Source organism: Nelumbo nucifera, chromosome 1 (assembly GCF_055504915.1).
Source record: "Nelumbo nucifera cultivar China Antique chromosome 1, China Antique-T2T, whole genome shotgun sequence".
Classification (NCBI taxonomy): domain Eukaryota; kingdom Viridiplantae; phylum Streptophyta; class Magnoliopsida; order Proteales; family Nelumbonaceae; genus Nelumbo; species Nelumbo nucifera.
In genome coordinates, this window is record NC_142649.1 from 56,937,857 (window position 1) to 56,963,137 (window position 25,281).

Genomic DNA, 25,281 nt, shown 5'->3' on the forward strand with positions numbered 1-25,281 from the left:
GAAAACTGAAATCTGCTCTTCAAGTGGCTCTCCCATATCAGACTCTCAACTCCATACGCTGCTGCCAATTGCATTCTGGTTATCAGAAACAACAATTGAAAAGATGAAAGATGTAGCTGAATAGAATAGAATGATGAAACATAAACCAGTAATGTTATCCCTAGAACATGGATTTCATGGAATATAATTGTCAGCATATGTACAATCTGATGAATGAAGATACAAGCAAACTATTCTGCTATTGTCACTTATTCAATAAAATTTGTGAACAATTTATCTTAAGTGAGTGATTGGTTACTCTTATTCATCTACATATTAACAGAAATCCTTGTTGTAAACAAAACAGCTCGATCCTGATTAGAAATTTGAGGACTATGAACCTATTCACTAGTTGGCTTGGAAACAAAATCAAGCTTGTTGATAGACTTTTTTGCATGTTTTACGGGAGATGTAACTTTTTTCCTTTGAGATAGCTGGAAAAGGCAGGAGGGTGGAAACAAGGAGGCAGACTGGGAATAATCTTGTACAATAAACCAAACAAACCCACAAGGAACAATCTTTCTCAATGGTCAGAGAATGAATAGTAATCAAGATAGAGCAAGCTAATGAATACTACATTCGAATGATTGGCCTAAAGAAGACAATGGAATATTGCTTGTGTGATCTTTTGAAAATTCTCTTCCTACACAAAAGTCTGGTTGTTTTGTATCTATTTGCTCCTCCTTTTGTGATGGTGACAGAAGCTTGCTCTTATGGACGACAATTTGATCAGAACCTCATTCTATTGTATGCCTTGAAGCATAATGTTTTAGTATTAAATGGTTTTTTTTCTTAATTTATTTGCTGATTTTTTAGTATATTTCATGTAACTGTGCACAATACTGCTTAGTATTAAATGGGCTGGCTTATATAATCCGATATAAAAAAAAAGGGATCTTGATAGTTCACAACAACGAGGACAGAATTCATGTAGCCAGCCCCAAATAGTTGGGTTTAAGTCTGGGTTGAGTTGAGCTGTTTTTCCTTTATATATTACAACATTTATCATCTTGGAGATGACATTGCTATCATTGACAAACAAACTAAGCAAAAAGATATCACCTTTTAACTTAAAGAAAATGGACAAAATGGGATGCGAATCTTATGTACAAGGAATGGGCTGTATTTTGTAGGCCATCTGTTTTTGGGTAGGCCTGATTTAGATAGCATTTGCTAACCGCTGAAATAGGAGCTGAAAGTGGAATGTGGAAACTATTCCAAATCTTAAAATGTTTCATTTAGTATGTCAGAAACTTAAACCTACTTAATTTTTGAAAGATGAAGCAAACAGAAATTTAATTGGGGTGTGATTATTTTACCCATTAAAAAGTTTTATTACATACCAACAACAACATAACCCTAAATTTAAGCCATTCTTAAATCTAAGATCATATTTTCATTATGCTTTGGGAATTTATCTTAGTAGCTACCAAATGACTTCTTAGTGGGTGGATTCAATCAAAATTGAAGAACAACTCCAAATTATGAAAATCTTTCTGGCTGTATTATTATCCAAGGTCTTGGTGATTCGGGTCCATGAATGTGCTAGTGGTCCACACCCATAACAATGTCTTGGCTTTTCTTTCCATAGTTCCAACAATTCACACTGTTTTCAATGGGAAAAGGAAGATCCAGTGCACACTTTGGAATGATGAAAGTAGAAGAGAGCCCAATACAAACAAAGAAAAAAACAAGAAATTTTACAAATGCCTGGTTGAACCATCCAATCAAGCTGGTTTTGACACAAGAGATTCTTAAAACTTTAAGGAGGGATCCACTCATCACTGGATCAATTGTGGGTCCTAGCTATAGCTTTGCAGTGAGCTGATATGGTAGGGCCATCTTATGCACTCCTGTCCTCAATCTTTATCCATCTGAAGACAACCAAAATCTGATTCTCTTGGGTTTGTTTAAAATTTCCCAGGATCACAAGTCCAATCACAAGTTTTTGCTAATACTCAGCAGCTGAATTGGCATATATATATATCCAAAGGGGTCAACTTGCTCTTCTTCTATCACCTCACCTCCTTCCCTCTTCACATGTGCAAATTAAGCCCAAGGGACTTACCCAACATGACAAAAGTGAATTAGTCTTCTTCCACTGTTATCTTATTTCAACAGTTCCAAGACTGAGCTTCACAGATGTGCAGAGTGAAGTTCAAACAGAAAAATACTATCCAATTATCAACCCTCCTGAGGGGAACCCCATCCAATGCATGCCATGGATTATCTAAACTAGCATCCCTCCATGCAGCCAGAAGAACCCTTTATTAATGAGACACAAGATCTGTAGGTATAAACAAAATTTCTTTTGTCATGGAGAGAATAAATGATTTTATGAAACAAACCATGGGTTGTCCATTATGACCCAAGAGTGGAGTGCCCACTCTCATATGGATGCCTTAAAAATTTTAATGTATTATATTCCTGCAATACACGAGGGAAGGACCCCTATATATCTATCAAAAAGATGGTTAGAATTTGTCTTGTACTCATGTTGGTCCTACTATATAATAGACTAGCTAGGCCTGACTAAAGTTTTTATACAAAGGCTGGCTGTCCTGACGACTATCTTTCTAGCCAAGCCCCTACTCCAGATGAAACATTAGCAGTAGCCCCTAGCATCCAGGACACCAAAAACGTGCCATGGTGGATTGGGATTTGTGTGGCCTCAAAAACTGGTCCCTATTAGAACTGGCCTAGATAAGCAATTGATATGGTTCAGTTAGCCCCAGTTCTGGTGGAAAGAAAGGGCTGGTATAATAAGAAAGAGATTAGAATCAAGTAAAAGTGATAAAGAAAATCATAAAAAGAAAGAATCCAATGTTTGTCGGGTAGTGGGTTCACAGGATTCATTAAGCATTGTTTATATGGTATGGGTTGCAGCTTTTGTGCAGCATTGTTACAAATAAACAAGCAAGTTAATCACAGACACTTTGGATCTCTCTCTCTCTCTCTCTCTCTCTCTCTCTCTCTCTCTCTCTCTCTAAGGCTCCTTCAGATTCCTAACAAGTGGACACTTAGAATGGGCCATTACAAGCTCAGTTGCCTAATGAAGTAAAATATGCCTAATGATACCATCCATTAGCCAAAAGAAATGAATGAAATGGAAAGCAAAACTCATGTACGAATTCTGTTCATGTTAGGATTTCCACTAGCCCAAAAGAGAAAATAGCAATTAATATAAAACCAGAGCTCCTTTTAGGGCTTAATTTATGCAGCTTATCCTCCACTTACTATTCTGTAACTGTAAGAGAATCCTACATGTGTTCATCTTTTAACACTAGAAAATTGATGGCATTCTGCTACTAGGGCAGGCATTTTATGAGCTGTGCTCATGGCTAGACAGCCCATTAGTATGTTTGGTGAAAACCCTAGAAAGCCCAAAATAGCTGTCTTTTGGCTAGAAATAGGGCTTTCCACCGAAGCTTTCTTTCAGTGGCTTATCCAAAAGCAGTTCAATGGATGCTTCAGCCCTCCCTAACAGGCCACGTTTAGCTGTTTGGCTTTCCATAAGCTGGGCCGGGTCGTTGAGATAAACCCAACTCAACCTGTGTTGTTGAACCTCCAATCCTAACCCTAATCCAACATGATGACTTCAAGTTATGTGTAGGAAACCCCCTACTTGACCTGATTAGAAAACCTTACTTCTGTTACTAGTTAAGAAGAAATTACTCACAAAATGAGATAACTTGGAAAACAATTCTGCAATAATTGGGCTTCTATTATGACCCAAGGTCTTGTGCTATGGGCCTTTGATGTGAAAATGGCCCATAATGCTCTTAGGAAAACAACTCAACAAAAGCACAAAGAAAATCTACAAATGGCTGGCTGGGCATGGCTTTAGCTGAATCATCCAGTCATATTGGTTTTGACGTGAGAGCATGGACCAAACTAGAGGAATCAACTGGGTTTAGGGTCCTACCAAGCTGTAGCTCTGCAGAGCGTTGATTTGGTGGGGTCACGTAGTAATTCAACGATTCCTAGTTATATACCCTTCTGTTGGCAGCCAAAAGCCCTTGGGTATGTTCAGAAATGTCTGGGTTTGTCCAGGCTAACCACGTAAAAATCGCATTCTTTTTGACACTTGCCAGCTGAGTTGGCAATTCAATTAAAATCCTTGAAAAATTTATGGTTTGCTCTAATCGATCTCATATTTTTTTATTGGATTTTTTGGTTTTATTTATCAAAACCCTCACGTATGATACAATACTCCTTTGTATTTTGATAAAATTTCCCACTTGTCACTATTATCAAGTGGATAAATCAGATTTATAAGGTGGGAGGAATCAATAAAAACCCTCTTACCTGATCATTCGCTTTTCCGTAAATTATTTATCTAAAGAACCACTTTTACTCATAAGGATGCGTTTGGAAACAATGCAAATGGAGTGTAAATTCCAGTTCAGAGTAAATTTGCACTCTGATAATTCACTTTTGCTTGTATTTGACAACATTACATTTATGCATTGACAAATGACAAACCAATGCATATTTACATTGATAATAAGATGTAAAATTACATCAATAAAAAAGAAGTAAATTTGCATTCAAATGGGCTTTTGATTAAAAAAAAAAACATATACTTTATTGGAATTCATGCTTGCATTCATTACAGCTAAAAGTCTGTTTGGTAAGAAGGTAAATTTGTTAGTGCAAAATTAATCCAACTTTGCAATTTATATTAACCATTTTACACTCTACGTATTTACTTTCACACTTATTTGCATCATTTCCAAATGCAGCCTAAATTTCATTATCAGATGGGATAATTTTGTTTGATAATGTTCTGATAACAAATATGTTTAATCCAGGTTATTGGATTAGTTTTGTAATCTTGCCAAATGATTTTTAGTTGTGATAGTGCATACAAGAATCCCGAGCTGAATTTAATCCACCTATTTTACATTGAACAACTAGAGTACAAAAATTGCATCCAATTCTTTGGATGCAAATATACATGTAAACTTTTGCTCTCATTAGAATGCAAAAATGACTTAAAATTTGCATTTTATTGTCATTATCAATACAAAAATACATTCTTATCAAACACATGAAATAAAACTGAAAAACACTGAACGGCATTTACACTCTTCATCCTTATTTATCAATTTGGATGGTGGTATAGCTATTGGAAAGGACCTATTCTCAAGGTTCTAAATATCAACACGGGCCGATATGTCGGTATGTATTAATACTTTTTTTTTATATTTCACTTATCTTTTTCGAAATCAATTCAAAGGGACCGATTTAAAATCTAATTACCCTTTAAACCAGTAACCAATATGAGCCGATACATGTCGATACTTTTAACCTTACCCACCCTTATCACCTCGATCATTTCCTTCGTTCACATGAGCAAATTGAACTCACCCCCAACATAACATGACAAAGTAAAGTAATATTCGAAAACCGAAAAGATTCAACACTGACCAATAGTTAATAGGTGTACGAAATGAGCCTTTGGGAGACAAAAAAACTGTCTTAATTGTCAACTCCCAAGGGTCCCATTTATCAGTCTATCGTATATGTGCATGGTTTTGATTAATTGTCCACATTATTATCGCTTCACGTGGCCAAAAAATATATACATAAATACCAAAAAGTCTGTTGGAAATAAACAAAATTTTCATCTCGGTTTTAGAAAAAAAGAAGTAATTCTGTTGAACCAGTATGGGCTATATTATTAAAAGTCATTAGCCAATGCTGGTCCCACCTATTTAAGGAGGAGTAGAGCTACATCTAAAACCAACGTGAAAAAATTGTTTTAGGGTTTAGGGTTGAAGGGTTAAAGCTAGAATTCATTGATTATCGTTTAAAATTTAGATATAAAAAATAAAATAAAATAAAAAAGTGATAGGACTATTAATGGATTGGATCTATCGATAACTTGGGAACCATTTAGGAAACCAGTTCCATTTCAATACCCTTAACCTATTTTTTGGCTAAAAGACATCAATTTATTCAATAAACAGCTAAACCTTAGCATTCAAATCATCTACCCGTTCGACTCAAACAACATTTTCTTTACTGTTTTTTAATTATTTTTTAATCTGAAACGAACCATCCATTAAAATCGAATGATCGAACTACTAACTTATAAACCAGTGACCAAAACGATTCCAATTCCGAATCTATTTTGAAACATTGATATATAAAATAATTTTAGTTAAAAACATGCACTTGCTTTATCAACATAAAAACATTTTTTATTATAATAATTATAGATCTCAAGTATATGATAATCGGGTCAGACCCGATTATTCCGATAATATTGGGACGGTTTTGGTCTTCTGGTCTATGATATGGAACCAATTAATAATTGATTTATAATCATCGCAATCCCAAGATTTGAAAATCCCGAACGACATAGGTTTATAATATCAGTGTTTCAAAAACTGACAAGCAAAGTAGAACCGCTTTTCCCTCTAGGTGATAGTCACCGGTTCAACCGTTTTGGTCAAGGTCAATAGTCTGACCATGACACCATAACAATAAAAACGATTTAAAAAACTTCAGTAACCCAACAAATGGGTTGAACGTATCGTTGGTTCAACCATTAGGGTAAATGGGTTGTTGATCCGATCAACGTTTTTTCCTCTCTTTTGCAATCTAGCAGGTTCTAGGTTAATAGGATCTGGTCACTAGGTCACTGGTCCAACCAGCCGAATAAACATGTTGAAATATATTTATAAGATGGGCCTGACAAAAAGGATTATAAATCATGGTTTTTAAAACCGGATTGGACCAGAAAAACTGGGAACCGGTCAGGTGATTGGTTCGGTTTTTCCTCAAAACCGGAATTTTGCCAAAAAACGTTGATTTGGTCAGCAAACTGCTGACCCGGATGGTTGAACCATTCAAACCATTTAACGTTTTCGACCTTCTTTTTAATTTTTTGTCAGAACGGGCTGGACCCAGGAACCGGACCCCTGACCGGTTTGTTGTCCAGTTCAGTTTTAAAAACCTTGTTATAAATTAGAATAAGGGTGTAATGGAGTTAAATTAGGCTTAATTCGAATTTAAGTTTCAGTATAAGTTTGATTAGTTATTCAACTCGAATTCGAACAATAAAAAGTATGGTTTTTTAAACCAACCCGGTGACCGAACCGGTCAGGGTCCGGTTACCAGGTCGAACGGTCCTACCATTCAAACTGAACGCTTGTCCCGTTCTGACAAGAAAATTAAAAAAAATAGAAAACGGCCAAAACCGCTCAAACGGTTCGAACAATTAACTACCCGGTTCAGCGATTTGCTAACCAAAATCAACGGTTTTGGGGGGAATCCGGTTTTTAGGAAAAATGGAACCGCTCACCTAATCTGTTCCCGATTATTCTGGTCCGGCCATCCAGTTCGGTCCGGTTTTGAAAAGCATGATAAAAAGTTTGGTTAAAAAACTCGCAAGTTTTACACCCGTAAGGTTGAGTATGTCAGGATATGCCAAATTTCTGCTCAAGTCAACTTGATTACACCCTTTAGATAGGGTAAATCACACCCATAACTACCTCTGTTTATGAAAAAAAAAAATCAATTTCTCCTATTACTGAGAATGTTTTTGATCTCCTCTATTTTGTTTATCACAAGCCCGGGCCAAAATGACTATAGTATTATGCAGACTTTGTCTTCAGATGGGCCCAATCTGGAGTGGATCCATCCAAATCCAGGATCTGCATCCAGATGGGAAATATGGACTTGGATCCTATCTGGATCCATGCCTGCCCATCTATTTATTTGGGTCAGGTAATGACAAGAAGGAATACACATATCAGATATGGATCTTGATGAGAAATATGCCAACTCAGTTGATGGGTATCATATGGGTGATTCCTGCACATCCAAACACAGTGGATTCTGAGGATCATCACTAGAATGATTGTGAGGAAACATACCAAACACTTCCTTATCTGTGTGGGTGTGTGGGATTTGGTTGGAATATGCGGCACATTATTTGAGAAGCCTAAAAAGTCCAAAGTATGATTTGGGGTGTGGCCTAGAGTTGGATGCCAGGGACCTCACCACTCATGAAAAGCAAAGAAAAGACTGACACAATGAGAAAGACTAAAGAGATTAAAGAAAAGTAATTAAGAGAATCATAGAAGAAAGAATCCAATGATTGTCCACCCAGTAGAGAGTAGAGCAGTAGAGCTGAGGCCCTCCTAATCATATAAACAATCAATTTTAACAAACACGCTTTCTTTGTTAGTTTCAGGCTCTCAGCCAAAACCAAACGGACCCCACCAACCACACACGTGAACCTTGCTCATCTCTCACCAATCCCACTTCCCAACTCCCAAGAATTTAATACAGAAAATCTCTCTCTCTCTAGTGTGCACAAAATTAGAGGCAAATTGGCTTCTTGGGATTCCTAACATGTGCACCATTAAGTTCATCTCAGACAAACTCTTAACCAATCGATCAGTACTTGAACTTGGATTGAATTGAATATTGCATTGCTTGCTCCTTTCAACCCGGAGGTCCATCTAAGTTTCAAGTGATGGAATGCACAACACCTTTTTCTTTTTTTGATTTGCCAAAACCCCCAAAAGCAATCCATTTTGATTAACTGGCCAGAAACCAAGAAACAAAAAAAGAAAGATAATGCAATTACAGAGAAGAACACATAAAATTCAACATTGTTTATGAAAATGTCAAAAATTTCACTATTCTCAGTGCAATTATACAACCCTAGCACAAAAGCTACTTTTTATCACCAACTATGCCTCTCTATAATTTCCAAATTCAAGTACCACAGAGAATATGCAAGAATGGTGTGCAATCAAAAATTGAGAAGATGCCTTTGAATGCAAGATAGCCCCTTTCTTGTCAAAAATTGAAGAGATGCTTTTATGGTCTTGGCCTCTTGGGCTTTAAATTAGAGGTGTACTCCCTTTATCAAGTGGGGTGTGCCCAAAGTACCATCTTCATAGACAGCTTAATTGAATTTGGATACCCTCTTTACCGAAAAGCTGTCTTTCAAATAATGCTCACTCAAATCTGTGCAAACTTTGTTTTTCGGATTACAATTACAACACCCATGAGAGGATGGGGTAGGATCACAAGTTTGGGGGTTGTGTCAAGTCAGTCTCCGAACTATAAAACGTGTCTCTGTAGTACCTTGATCGGTGTCCAGTTTTATATCCCTTCTTCCCATTTTCTTCTTCTAGCACTCAGATAAAATGAGTAAAATGGTCAAAAATATTATAAAGATTAATTTTGCCATTTTAAAATTATTTAATGCACACATGATGTCATGTGACGGTATTGATTAACAGTCAGCTAAGATAAGGACCTATTAGGCAAAGACATATTTTAAAGTTTGGGAACTGATTTGACACAACCCCAAATTTCAGAGTACTGTTCAGTAATTTTCCCTTTTTTTTATTTTTCTTTTATTTTTGACAAAGGATCATCAATTTCTAGTTTCACGTATACGATTCTATATCTTCAATCCAACAAGCCAGAATTCAACATAGCATTAAAAACAGTGGATTTTGCTTGGACCATTAGAATTTTTTACATCTATCAAGGTTCAAAGGTATCGTATGTATCGTACTATACCTTATTATGTACTGATTTTGGAATATGCAATACATGGAGCACTAATAATTGGGGAGTGCTGATCTTCAGAATAGGTGATAACATGGAGACTTCGAATGAGGGAGTATGGATAAGTTTGAATGGGATTCTCCACAGAGCTCGCCCTACAAGCAAGGTTCAAAATGTTGATACATATCAGCCCGTATCCGAGTTTTGACCGGTTCAGAGGGTGGTGAATAGACCTTAAACTGGTCCCTCTGAACTAGATTTAAAAAAAATAAAAAATAAAAAATAAATAAACCTACCTATACTGCCCAATACGCCTCTACCAGCGTATCAGGCATATCAATATTTTGAACCTTGCCTACAAGTGCCATGGGATACATCTTCCCTACTTGTCATTTGTGCTGGCTCATCCTTTGAATGATGAAAGTGTTGTATAACTGGTTAAACCTTCTGAGAATTTATTTGATCCATTTAGTAACGAAGTATATCATGTGTCCAAGGCAATTTTAGTGAAGATGATAATAGAGATAAGAAAGTGGTTATTTTTATAGACAAAAATAGCTGAGGTTGATGACAAAGGGGCCATTTGATAATGGCTGAACTGAATGACTTATTACTTTGTATTTTAATGGATAAAATAATTAAATAATACAATATTTGCATGCATTATAATAAACCCATTTTCAGTTTCAGCCATTAGGAGCTCACAACCTCCTTACTAATGAAACTGTATGTCTATAAATGACTGTAAGTGAGATGAAGTCATGAAGATATTTATGTAGATTGCTGTAAGTGCAAGTAGATTTTTTTTTTCTTTCAACTATCAAGATTATATCAAATCAGATGGTCTAACTCTCCATAGCATTATCTTTACAAAATACAAACCCATTGAATTATGCAAAGTCAGCCACACTGCTGGCTTCTTCCGCATTCCTGTAGTTGTACATGAACTTATCCAGGAAAGCTAAACCAACCAGCCAAAAGAACGCTCAAAATCGTGGAACTTTTCAGTGTATGTGTTGGCAAAATTGGAATATGCTCCTCAAGTCACTTTCTCCTACCAGACTCTCTCAATACACTGCTGCCGATTGCATTTCCTGCCATGTCAGGAACAATAAAGAAAATGAAAATTGAAAAGTTATGGCTAAAAGTGTGCTTTGTGAAACATGAACAATCTACTTTGCAATCTGAGAACCCAGATTTCATGCATTAACTTTCTGCCTAAAGATTAAGATAATATATAAATAACAAACTGCTTTTTGCTTATAAGTTTTGATTGTTGTGATTAATCTTCTTAGGGAGTGCAGTCATTGTTGAGGGCCTATTCATGAATTGACTTGGAAAACAACATTTACCTTGTTGATCAACATTTGCGTGTATGGGGAGTCGTAACCTTTTCTAGGAGATGGAAAAGGCCAAAAGCAAATCAAGATGGTGGAAACAAGGAAGCTGACTGGACAGTAGCAGTGTGCTAGAGACCAAACAAAGCCTCGAGGCAATATCCTTTTCCCAGGTCAGAGAATGAACAGTAGGTAACACCCATGAGAGGAAACCACCGTATTCGAATGATTGGCCTAGAGAAGACAAGGGAATATTGTTTCTTTTATCTTTTCATAGGTCTGTTCCTACGAAAGTTTGTTGTTTTGTTTACATTTGCTCCTTTTTCTATGGTCACAGAAACGAAGCATGCCCAGTTGTGCACACTGGGCCGAGTACCCAACTATAAAGGAACAAGAAAAAAGTATTTTCTAGCCCCAAAGTGCTCTGATCATTTTATCCTCTCATCCACTCCCCTAAGAAAGAGTTTTAAGATTTTTTTTTTTTTTTGGGCAAGTAAATGACTTTTAAGCAATATGTGACTCTGAGTCACTCACTGTATACATGGGACATGTGGCAGTTGGGAGTGCATCTAAATATCATAAAATTAAACAAGCTGAGGTTGCTAATTAAAGTGATGGCATTTCTGCGTCCAATTACCCATATGACTACAATTTCCAGCTTCATTCTTTCACTCCATCGCCAACAATCATCAATGCACTTATATCAAACTAAAAAGTGCAGTAAAAACTATCATCTCATAATATGTTAAGGGCCCGCGAATAGGATCTCGTCACAGGTCGGTCAACGGGGAAAACCTCTTGTTTCCCCTTGTTCCTCCCTTTTCTTGAGGTACCTATCTTGGCGCCTTAATGGTGATTGTCCAAGAGATCACCAACTCTCCTCTACTCTGTCTTGACTGAGAAATTCGATGCTTTTATTGAATATCATTAGCTCCTTTAAATAGGAGATTACAAGAAGATAAGAATCCTACTTTTTGGAGGACTCCTACTGATCTATACTACTGAATTTAGATAAGAACAAATAACAGATAAGACTCCCTACTAATCCATAGACTCCCTACTGATCTATACTACTGAAAACAGATAAGATAGACACTGAATTAGATAAGATGAAAACACTAAGATGAGAACACTGAATTAGATAAGATGAGAACTGAATTAGATAAGATGAAAACACCCTTTACTGCTTCTGTCGGCGGCGATACTGTTTCCCAATAAAAGCGTCCATAACATTACTCCCCTCCCGGACTAAGAGCTTGTCTTCAAGCTCGAATCTAGGAAATGTGTCTTGAAACTCAGTCAAAGGGATCCAGGTAGCTTCGGCCAATGGTAAGCTGGCCCATTCCACCAGGACTTCAAGAACACCTCGATTAATTCTGGAGCGAACAATAGTCCAAGGTTGGGGAATGAGTTTGCCGTCCTTCAAGGGCGGTAAGGGGGGAACACTGTCAGGAGGGATACCCAGAAACGGCTTGAGCAAGGAAATGTGGAAGACATCATGGAGCCTACTGTGCTCTGGCAGTTCCAGCTGGTATGCAACCGTACCAATTCGCCGTAAAACCTTGAAAGGTCCATAAAACTTAGGAGCTAATTTAGGAGCAGCCCTGCAGCTGAAGGAGCGCTGTCGATAAGGCTGAAGCTTCAACCAAACAAACTGCCCAGGTTCAAATGACAATTCCCAATGATGCTTGTCATAGGCATGCTTCATGCGTAGTTGTGCCTGCTATAAGCGAAGAGAAACTTCAACCAGAAGGGCATCTCGCTCTTGTAGGGAACGATCAATCTCCTCTAAACGAGTAAAACCAGGTTAATAGGACAACAAACGAGGAGGTTCAAGGCCATAGACGACCCGGAAAGGTGTCATTCCTAGGGAAGAATGATAGGCAATGTTATAGCAGTACTAGGCAAGGAGGCCAATCAACCCACCATCGCGGTTGATCCCCAACAAAACAACAAAGATACATTTCGATCGTTTGGTTCACCACCTCAGTTTGAGCATCTGATTGAGGATGATAAGCGGAAGAAAGAGATAAAGTGGTACCATGTAACCAAAACAATTCCCTCCAAAAGGTACTAGTAAAAACCGGGTCCCTGTCGCAGACAATCGATTCCAGTAACCTGTGTAAACGGAAAATGTGGGTGAAAAAGACATGGGCGACAGAAGTAGCACTGTACGGATGTGACAGAGGAATGAAATGGGCATACTTAGAGAAGCGGTCCACCACCACGTAAAGAACCGATTTTCCCCCAACCTTGGGTAGTCCCTCTATGAAATCCATGGAGATATCGGCCCATATCTGTGCTGGGATCGAAAGGGGCTGAAGAAGGCCAGCAGGATGCAGATTTTCCCATTTGTGTTGTTGACAAGTAGAGCAATTTTGGATAAAGTCCCTAATAGAAGCCTTCATACCTTGCCAATGGAAATCTGCTTGGACGCGATACAGTGTCTTTTGAATGCCTTCATGGGTGGAGTTATGAATACCGGAGATGATGGAGGGAATTAGAGGAGAATCGGCTGGAAGATGCACCCGACCTTTATACATCACAAGCCCGTCTTGAAGGGACCAATTGGGGTCGACAGTTCCGGTCTAAATTTGCTGAACAAGGGTCGTCCACTCCGTTGATTGTAGCACCACCTTCTTGATGTCGTCTAATAAGGTGACTCGGGGTCGCGAAATCCCCCAAAGAAGCATGGTGTCCTCGTCACGCCTAGACAATGCATCCACGACGCGATTTAAAGATCCTGCCTTGTAATCGACCCGAAAATCAAACCCAAGCAGCTTGCTAATCCAATGTTGTTGGGGAGAAGTGGTAAGACACTGCTCTAACAAGTACTTGAGGCTATAGTGATCAGTTTTGACGACGAATGACCTTCCCCATAAGTACGGACGCCATTGTTGGACTGCTCTAGCTAACCCGATCAATTCGTGCTCATAGGCTGGCAATTTTAAATGATGATCAGCAAGTTTACGACTGAAGAAGGCAATCAGGTGCTCTTGTTGTTGTAGTACAGCACCAGTCCCTATGCCGGATGCATCGCACTCAACTATAAACTCGAGATCAAAATTCGGTAATTGCAGAACTAGAGTGGTGGAGAGGGCATCCCTTAAACTTGCAAAAGCCGCATCGGCTGCATCGTCCCAATGAAAGGCATTCTTCTTCAGTAGGTTAGTTAATGGGGCAGCCGGCAAGCCATAATTTTGTACAAATTTGCGGTAATATCCCGTCAAACCGAGGAAACCGCGGAGGGCCTTGGCGGATTTGGGCCTGGGCCATTCCTTGATTGCTTGAATTTTGGAACTGTCCACCGTTACACCTTGCCCGTTAATGACATAACCCAAGTAAAGAACCTGGCGCTCCCCAAAGGAGCACTTGGACCGTTTAAGGAAGAGTTTGTGTTGGCACAGGAGCTCAAAAACAATCCTCAGATGATGCACATGTTCTATCCAAGTTTTACTGTAGACTAAAATGTCGTCAAAGAACACTAAAACAAATTTGCGAAGGTGGGACTGAAATACCTCATTTATCAAGGACTGGAATGTGGATGGGGTGTTTGTGAGACCGAACGACATAACTAAAAACTCAAAGTGGCCATGATGAGTTCTGAAGGCAGTCTTCTCAACGTCTTCGGAAGCCATTTGGACCTGAAAGTATCCCGACCTTAGGTCTAGTTTAGAGAAATACTGAGCACCATGAAGTTCATCCAACAACTCGTCCACAATGGGAATAAGGAATTTATCCTTGACAGTCCGGTTATTGAGTTCTCTGTAGTCAACACAAAATCTCCAAGTGCCATCCCGCTTTTCCACCAATAGGATTGGCGAGGAGAAAGGAGAACGGCTACAATTTCAGATGGTGGAACCTGTGCCTTCTGGATCCTCAGTAGAATCATCTACAGTAACACGTGTAGCATTATCTGTAACTTCTGGGGCATTATCATTGGGAGCATTTGAAGCATTCTCACTTTCCTCTGAAGCATGTATGGAGAGAACAGGAACAACAGAACCATCATCTGACTGTTCAGTTTCTAGCCTGTAATTTAACCTAATGCGTTCAAACTTGTGTTCTGGTTTGTGCTGCTGGTTGAATTGGCCTGGACGCTTGGAACTTGTATTGTAACAGTCTCCACACAAGTCAAAACCTATTTTCTCCACACAATCTTTGCATCTATATCTGTCTCCAATTATAGGAAGAACCTGCAGGTATAAATTAAGATATTAATGTATTTCAAATCATTCTTATAAAATAGTTGGAAAATAAAGCTATAACATATGGATCATGCACATCCTTGAGTAAGAGGAAGGTAAATAAATAAAACAGACATGTGCATCAACGGTTGCGATAATTGTACCATGTTCAAAAGTATTACACTGAATCTGACTAGGTTGAAGCAATGTTTTCAACTGAACTAGGAAACCACATCCTCAGACACCTATTCTGGTTTCTCAATTCTATTGGTATGCAAATCTAAAGTTCCTTTCATTACAGAATATAAAATCTCTGTCAACCTCACTACTTCAAGGAACAAGGGTCACAACTCAACAAAATATTAATATGCATAATCTGCCACTGCATGCAGTGACCTCAAAAAGAGCCTCCTTTACATATACGAGTGATTTATTATGAGAAGTGAATGATGGAGAGAAGGAGAGAATGATGAGAAGAAAAATCAGTTAGGAGAGAAAACTTTCATGGGGATTGAGCACCCCATTCTATTCACCATATATGAATGATATACGAGTGATTTATTATGAGAAGTGAATGATGGAGAGGAGAGAATGGGACTGAGCACCCCGTTCTATTCACAATATATGAATGATTTACAAAATTAAATGAAAAGATTGATATGCCCCAAAGTGGGTAGCACCAATAAATAGCAATAAAGAGTAATAAAAAGAAATATAAATCAGCCCATTTCTCAACAGGCATTTCATGTATTCAACCTCTAATTCCAAATTTTCTTTGCTTATAAGCTGTTACTAATTTATGTTAGACAAGTCAGATTTTTTTGGAAAGGTCAGATTAAGTGAATACATAACTTTAGCATTGAGAACATGGATATGGATTTGGTAATTTCCAATACATATCCTTTACTGGCATTCATGACTCATTATGTCTGACATCAGTACATTGGTTAATTAAAGGGCCTGGCATCATATTCTTGAAACAAAGACCTACATCACTCAATAAGAAAAAGATGATTAACATTAAGAAATTACCCCACAAGAATCACAACCAACTCCAAGATGAAATTTTGGCCCGTACTCAGCCAACCATGAGAAGTTCTTGTCTATTTTAGATGGCCAAGCTTCTCTTTCACCTAAAAAGCAAAAAGCAAATACCTCATTTAGAAAATGCTAGGCAAGCATCAAGTAAAGGTGGGTTTCTAACAGAGGGCAATTTGTGGGGCAATGTCAAAAATACAATTAGGAAATAAACACTTCAAACAGGGAAAAACAGGCAACCTGGAAATAAACACTTCAGACAATTAACAGAGGACAATTTGTGGTTTCTGCTGACTTTTGTTACTGCAGATATGTCCCAAATATGAGGAGATTAATGATGTTTAAAATCTCTCAGAAATATCTAAAGAAAATCAAACAATTTATATTCTTAATTGTCTACATAGACCCAAGGTTCAAAATGCCAGTGCCAGTGGAAATATCAGTCATCTAAATATGGGAAATATGTTGGAAATGTCAGAAACGTTGTATGGACATATTGTAAAAATTATAGACATGGTGAAAACATTGTGAAATATGCAAAAATATAGAATGCTATTTTATGTGTCAGAATTGTTAGAAGCAATTAACAGGGGCAGTATTGTCTTTTTCATGTTGTTCTTTCTCTCTTATAACTGCCGTAATTTTCCTAAGGGTATTGTAGTCATTTCAGCCTTAGTAGAATGTTAATACAACCTGGGTCGACAGTAAGGAAAGGTGAACAGATTTCTCCTTTCTAGTCTTCCCTCTTTTCTTCTCCTTTTCTTCTCTTTCCCTTCCCTTTCTCTTCCTATCTTCTTCTCTTTCTTTCTTCTATCCTTTTCTTCACTTTTTTCTTACTTTATTAAAGTTGGAACATGGTATCAGAGCCTTGAGGTCGACTGTATTGTTCGCGGCACTGTTCACGTCTCAACTTTTTGTGCCCTAGGAATAGAGAATATTCTCTATTCTTTGTTGGAAAGGAAGAGGACTTGAGAGGACAGACCACCCACTCGGAAAAGAGGCTTTAATGCCTCAACTTGCAGTGTTGTGTGAGTTGGTGGTGTTTTTCTAGAAGCCCACTTTTCAGTAGTTCGAAGAGGGCAGCTTTGTGATGTTTCAAGTTGTGAGGTAGGTGCTCCTCAATGTATGGTGATTTTCTAGTGGTTTGTGTTGTGGTGGCACCTTGTGATAAGTAAGCAATCTTTCCCAAGTGTTTTTAAAGTAGAGGTCTAATGATCCTTGGTGTTTTTCCTAAAGAAAAAGGTGTGTTACAGTAGTTGCATACCAGCTGTTTGACAGTTTGCCTAGGTGAAAAATCAGTGATCTCTCACTCATGGCTTCATCAAATGGTAGCACTAGGTTGTTGTGCAATCAGATTTCATGACTTCTCAATTAACTATGGTGCAAGGAGGGTCCATTGAAAAGTGAATCAAAAGGGTACAATGAATGGGTACAAGAGAATGCCCAAATTATGACATCACTTTGGAATAGTATGGAGAATTACATTAGTGTAAATCTTATGTTTCTAGACACAACCAAGGAAATCTGGGACCATGCCAAGCAATTGTACTCTGGACAAGACAATGTCACAAGAATTTACCAGTTGTACCAAGACTATTTTTCTCTTCAACAAGGGGATAAAAGTGTTAAAGAATACTATGCTTCTCTAAAAAGCTTAAGGAATGAACTCAATGTTTATCAACCCCTATCCACTGATTTGAAGACTCAACAAGAACAATGAGAACATCTAGATGTAGCAAGATTTTTATCTGGTTTGAGGTCTGAATTTGAACTAGTGCGAGCCCAAATCTTAGGGAGCAGTGATCTTCCATCATTGTCTAAGATTTTCTCCTGCATAAGAAGAGCCTCAAATCCACATAGTGATCATCCCCCACCTTTAGAGAGAGCAGCTTTCCAGAGGAGGTTTTCCTAGTAGACATATGCGTGGAAGAGGTAGAGGAAATGTGAGAGGTTTTGGCCGTGGGCCCAGAGGTGCATGAGGAGGTGGTAGAGAGTTTGGTGGTGCAAGGGGTGGTAGTGGTTGTAGTGGTAGTGGCCGTGATTCAGCCCGTGAGTGCTAACATTGTGGATGAGAAGGTCACACAGTCAACTTTTGTTATGATCTCCATGGCCCTCCATCTTCTTGGGCTAACCAAGCATGGGTGGAAGATGATTTTGGGAGTCTTAGTGTGACTAAAGATGCTCCTACTTCAAATATTGATAAGGATAAAGACAATTTCTATCTCACATGAGGAGTATGAAAAGCTTTGCCAGTCCACCTCTTCTAGTTCTGCCACTGCTACACTTGTGAAGTCAGGTATTGCTTGTCTTGCTTCTAGTTCTTTACCTTCACCTTGGGTAATGGATTCTGGAGCTTCAGACCACATGACTGGCTCCTCAGATATGCCTATGCTGATGCAGATTGGGCTGGATGCCCCAACACACGTTGTTCCACTACTGGGTGGTGTGTCTTCATGGGTGACTCTCTAATCTCATGGAAATGCAAGAAACAACAAACTGTTTCCAAGTCCTCTACGGAAGCAGAGTACAAGGCAATTTCATTTGTTTGTAGTGAAGTTGTTTGGCTTCAATCATTATTTCAATAATTGGGCCACACCTCTCCTACACCCATACCTTTGTATGCAGACAATACTAGTGTTATTACGATTGCCTCTAATCCTGTCTTTCATGAAAGGACGAAGCATATTAAGGTGGACTGCCACTTTATTTGTGACCTGCTTCTTGTGGGCTCTATCTCTCTCCCTCATATTGCCTCCAAAATGCAAGTTGCAAACACTTATTACTTGTAAGCAAACCGATGCTCATGCCTTTGCATCAGTTTGAGTGGGAGTGTGAAGAGTCTCACTAATGTACCATATTACTATAGTCTTTGTTGTATTGTATCTTGTAGTTTCTTGTTATTCTCTTTAGCCCTTCAAGGGATTTTCTGTAAATATTATTATTTTACTAATCTTTATATTGAGGCTCTTGGGGTTGGGCCGAACTATTCAGTTCTTTAACCCCAGAAATCTGTCTTCTTCTCTCTTGTACAAACCTACTTGGTTGACAAAAGGGGCAGGATTCCCCTATTCTGAGGAGGCTGGATAGATTTCTTGTTAATGGGAAATAGGAGTTGATGCTTTAGAATTTGGTCCAAGAAACACGTGTGTTCTCAATCTCTAATCATAAGACAGTCTTGCTGAGGGATTTGATAAGAATAAGAGACCCAAAACCATTCAGATTTGAGAATATGTGGATGGAGCACCCTAACTTTTAGAATTCGTGGAGCAAAAATGGTCTTCTTATCAATTTCAGGGTTCCACTGACTTCACTATGATGAAAAAATTGCAAAAATTAAAAGAAGATTTGAGGGTTTGGAGCAGATCGGAGTTTGAGAATGTGGAGATGAGAAAAAAGGAGGTGTTGGAGAGAATGGCGTGTTTAGACAGGCTGGAAGAAGAAGATAACTTATCTAGGGAAGGTAAAGTGGAAAGAGGAAAGCTGAGAGAGGAGGTGGAGAGGCTGATTCATTTTGAGGTCTCTTGGAGGCAAAAGGCTAGGGTGCAGTGGCTGAAAGAGGGGGATAAAAATACTGCATTTTTTCAAGCTATTGGTGAGAGGAAGAAGAAGAAAAGAAATACAATTTTGAGGCTGGAAGAAGGGGGTAGGGTTATTGATTATCAAAAGGAATTAGCGAAAGAGATTTGAAAGTTTTATGGGAACCTTTATAAAGCTTTACCTAGAAGAATTTGTCACTTGGGGGAGCAGGATTCTCTGCAATTGGATGGGGAGTTGAAGGTCAGGTTGGAGAGAGAGAGTATGATGAGGAAGAGGGGTGGAATGTGGTTAAGAAAATGAAGGGGGAGAAGGTGCTTGGGCCGAATTGCTTCAATATTGCATTTTATAATATGTTCTGGAACATCATAAAAAAGTTGTTGGAGATGTTTAGGGAGTTATGGATGGAGAAGAAGCTTGAAAAGTTGGGGCAACCTTCATTTCCCTTATTCTCAAAGTTGCTAGTGCAGCCAAGGTAAGGGATTTTAGGCCTATAAACCTTATTTCGAGCCCATATAAAATTATTGCCAAGGTGCAATTAGCAAGGCTGAAAGAGGTGCTTCATTTGGTGGTGGGTCCTACTCAACTGGCATTTGTTCAAGGGCATCAAATTTTGGATGGGGTCTTGATCGCTAGTGAGTGTGTGGACACAAGAATTAGAAGTGGGGAAGGTGCAGTGATTTGCAAAACTGATTTGGAAAAGGCATATGATCATGTAGAATGGGGATCCTTGGAAGAAGTTTTAAGGAGGATGGGCTACGGGGAGAAATGGAAGAGCTGGATGTTTGTGTGCATTTCATTGGTGTCCTCAATTTTGGTGAATGGGGTATCAATAAAATTCTTTCACAATTCAAGGGGATTGAACAAGGGGATCCCCTTTCTCCTATGCTTTTTGTCTTAGTGTTGGAGGTTTTAAGTAAGTTGGTGGACAGAGGAGTGAATAAGGGGCTGTTGGTGGTTTTAAGATTGGAATTTGGAAATGAGAGGATAATTATCTTTCATCTCCAATATGCTGATGACACCTTGATCAGGATTAGCTGAAGGATAAGATAAGTCTTATCCATTTAAGAGTCCAGATCCAAACATCAGATTTGGATCAAAAAACTCTCTCCAAATTGGATTAGGAGGCTGATCCAAAAAAGGTTATAAATAAGGGGTGAATTCCTCAGTTTACACACTCTCAGCAACCTGCTGAATTCTTCCCCAGTTCTTGCCGCCCCTACCCAGTTCGATTTCCACCTGTGGAGCTGATCAAGAAAGGTTCTTGATATTGTTTCTTGCTAGAAGAAACAATCTAAAGTCGTGCCCACCTGCCCTTGTTCGATTCTTACTGAAGAATTCAGGTTCTTGCTGAAGAACCATCCTGCTGATCCTGCTTCACCATACACTGTGTCATCTTCAGTGGAGGCGGGTTTTAGTCTTTTCTTTGGGCGTGAACACTTACGTTGGGAGTTACTGTTACTTCGTATTAGGTATATCCCTCTCTTCCCTTTTGGTTTCAGATCTGGTCCGGTTTTGATTCAAGAACGAACCTTGAAAATGCAGTTTTCTAAATTAGGGAATACGATTCCCGGATGGGAGAGAGAAATTTTTGAAATTTCGCATCTCCCATTCCTTCATGATCAAGGAGTTTGCTTCAGCTTATAGAGAGACTTCTTCAACCGACAAATGAGGGAATGATCAATACAATACCCTAGAGGGGGTTTCATATATACAGTCTCTTTTAGATGCCCATGTAGAAAAGCATTTTTCACATCCAATTGAGAAATAGTCCAAGAGTGTGCTACAAAGAGGGCTAAAAGAACATGAATTATAGTGATCTTGGCCACAGGAGCAAATGTCTCCTCATGGTCAATGCCATACTCCTGTGTATAGCCCTAAGCCACAAGTCAAGCTTTGTATCGGTCTAGAGAGCCATCAGATTTCAACTTGATGGAGTAGACCCACTTGCTCCCGATAATAGAGCCATCTGAACGAGTTGGGACAAGGTCCCATGTGTCATTTTTGTGCAAAGTCCGAATCCCTGCATCCATGGCATCTCTCCAATGAGGACTACTAATGGCCTGTTGGTACGAACAGGGAATATTTGTAAAAGAAAAAACAACAAAAAAGGAAGTATTGTTTGAAGGAAAACCATAGGGATTAGGTGGGCTAGGGATACGGGAAGAACGACGCAGAGGAATAGGAGCAACAGAGGGATCTAAAATAGGAGTGTCACTTACAGAGTTGTTTGGGATGGATGAAGGATTTGGATCGAGAGGAAGGAGGTCGAATGTGCAGGCATTGGACCATGAACTCGCTTACAAGAGAAGACGACAAGATCCTTCACAACAGTTTAAGATGAAACATCCTATGAGTCGAAGTCATACAAAACAAAAACAAAAGGTGTAAATAACTTGGCTACTCCCAAAAAGAAAGAGATATGCTTAAGAAAAATCACAATCCGAGAAATATGAATACAACAGGCAAAGGGACCATAACAAAGAAATCCCTTGTGATTAGGGTTGTATCCCACAAAGGCACACATAATAAATTGAGTTAAAAGCTTAGAATGGTTATGAAAGGGAAGATGTACAAAACATGGACATCCAAAAACATGAATATGGGAAAGATCTGGAGGGCAACCAAACATTTTCTAATGAGGAGACATGCTAGCAAGAACAGATGAAGGAATACAACTAACTAGATACACTATAGTACTAGTAGCCTCCACCCAAAATGAGGAAGGCACATGTGACTTTTGCAGAAGAGTCCTCACAACATTGAGAACATGGCCATTCTTCTGTTCTGCCACACCATTTTGCTGAGTGTTGAGACAGCTCCGTTGAACTTGTATGCCATTATTTTTCAATTAAACCAGAAATTCTCCACTATATTCTCCCCCTGAGTCGATCCAAATGTACCTGATACAAAGGTTGGAAAAGCTTCTAACTTGTGTTTGAGAAAGTAGATCCAAGCGTACCTGATACAATCATCAATGAACAATACAAAATATTTGTATCCCAAATGTGAAACAACAGATGAAGTCCATACATCACTATGTATAATTTCAAAATGTGAAGTAGCATGTTCAGCTTTGTGAGTAATGGAAAATTACAACTCTTAAACAACAAGAAACACAAGATGCATCAAAAGCTTTCATAGAAAGAATTTTAGTTCTAATGAAGCCAAAGTCAAACAAAAGTTCAAGTTTTTCAAGATTTGGGTGATCCAAACGTTTATGACATAAATCCCAGACATTATTTCTTTAACCCAAAACAGGACTCAATGAAGAAAAGCTCAAATAAGTAGAGGATGATGCTGGTTGAGATTTCTCAAACTCTTGTGCAAACAAGGGGCTCAACCTACACCCCTTCCCTTTCACATTCCTAGTGCACCGGTCCTAAATCAAACAACCATCCTAGGAAAAAGTTAGTATATTACCTTCATCATCCAATTAACCAACTGAAATAAGGTTAGTAGTAAGTTTAGGAGCAAAGAAGGTCTTGGTAAGGGAGGTGAGGACATCTTATGGGGACTACAGAATATGCCACTATCAGTTCGTGAGAAGGTGAAAGAGCAAGAGATGAGACAAAGGTTCAGATTTGTTAGGGTTGATCAATCAGATCGAACCAACCTATAAAAGAAGTATTTATATTAATATTAGGAAAATGGACAAGATTGTCCTCACAAAGAGAATAAAAGAGTTGTACACTAAAGTACATGCCTATTACAGTACAAGTAAGAATAATAAAATAAAGTAGAATTACAAAACTACCCTTCATTTCTTCTACACTCCCCCTCGAACTGATGTTGGGGTATAAGCATCGGTTTGTCAACAAGAAATTTATGTTGGGCTTTGGTCATGGCTTTGGTGAAGAGATTTGCAAGCTATAGACCTGATGAAACATGTGGAAGAAAGATGTGACCCACATGGAGAAAGTCATGAATGAAGTGACAGTCCACCTCAATATGTTTAGTGCGCTCATGAAATACGGGATTAGTTGCAATCTTGATTGCACTCATGTTGTCAGCAAACAGAGGAATAGCATATGAGTGATCAATATTCATGTCATGAAGTAATGCCTTAAGCCAGATTATTTCACTGCATACTGAGGACATGGCTCTGTACTCGGCTTCAATAGATGATTTGGAAACCATTTGTTGTTTCTTGCATTTCCAAGAAATAAAAAATCACCAAGGAATATACACCAACCAGTAGTAGAGCGACAAGTGATTGGGCAACCTGCCTAATCTGCATTTGCATAAGCTCGGAGCTGTATGGATGAAGAGGATGAGAAAAATAAGCCATGTGATAGTGTACCTTGTACATAACGAACAATCCAGAGAACTGCAGAATAGTGGGGCTAACGTAGAGCAAAAACAAACTAACTCACAATCTGAACCGCAAAGGAAATGTCCGATCTAGTCATGGTTAGGTAGATAAGACTACCTATAAGTTGTCGATACAGGGTAGCATCAGGGAGGAGATCACCCTCATCTTTACTCAACTTACAGTTAAGCTCCAAAGGTGTATCAACATGTTTGGAGTCAATCAAGAGAGAAAGAGTCACCAAAGCAAAAGCATATTTTTGTTGGTTGATAAAGTAACCGCAATGACCTCTTTGAATTTCAAGTCCAAGAAAGTATGTTACTGGCCTAAGATCTTTCATTTTGAAGGAGTTACTAAGCAGAAGTTTGAGTTTGTTAATACCATCCACATCATCTCTAGTAATAAGGATGTCATCAACATAGACCAAAAGAAGAGTCAACCCTTGAGCTCACTTGAGAGTAAAAAGAGAGTAGTCTGAAGCACTCTACTAAAAACCAACCTCCAACTCTACTGCACGGAAGCGATCAAACCAAGCTCATGAAGCTTGTTTAAGACCATATAGAGATTTATTCAGTTTACACACCAAGGATTGTCATAGTAGCCAGGAGGTGGTTTCATATAAATCGTCTCCTATAACTCTCCATGGAGGAAGGCATTCTTGACATCCATTTAGTGAATTGTCCACTGTTTGAGTGCCATAATGGCTAGTAGAAAACAAACTGTTGTCATTTTGGCCACAGGAGCAAAAGTTTCGTCATAGTCAATTCCATACTCTTGCTTGTAACCTTGAGCAACCAGATAGGCCTTATATCTATCCAAAGTAGTTTCATAGTGTAAACCCATCGGCTACCAATTATGGAAGCATCTGGGGGAGGAGAGTCAAGGTCCCATGTATCATTCTCCAATAAAGCTTGAACCTCTAAATCCATAGCATCTTTCCAATGCTCAACTGCTACGGCCTCGCTGTAAGACTTAGGAATATCTGTGGATGACAAAACAACTGAGAAGGAGATATGACTAGAAAATAAGCAATAGTGATCAGGTGGACGAGAAATACGAGATGACCGACGCAAAGGAATAGATGAAGGTAAATCCTCGAGAGGAGAATTTGTACTTATAGTAGTGTTGGATGGAGATGAATGACCAGTCATTGTTGCTTGAGGTGGAGGAGGCATAGGCAATGGGCAAACTGGATGCTTCCTGAAATACATCTGAAGAGGCCGAAATGAAGGAGAATCACCTGTAAAACCAAAGTTATGAAGAATAGAAATGGATGGTGCAGGCAATT

General features: G+C 38.7%; 1 protein-coding gene across 1 annotated transcript in view; it reads right to left on the reverse strand.

The window, feature by feature from the left end:
• Nucleotides 1–10,365: 10,365 nt before the first annotated feature.
• LOC104589377 (E3 ubiquitin-protein ligase PRT1) overlaps nt 10,366–25,281 on the reverse strand; it is a 47,319-nt gene continuing 32,403 nt past the window's right edge. Inside the window, 4 exon segments of the mRNA XM_088892252.1 lie at nt 10,366–10,679; nt 14,767–15,118; nt 16,142–16,242; nt 16,388–16,450. Of these exon segments, the coding sequence (XP_088748378.1) occupies nt 14,771–15,118; nt 16,142–16,242; nt 16,388–16,450 (512 nt within the window). The 3' untranslated portion in view covers nt 10,366–10,679; nt 14,767–14,770.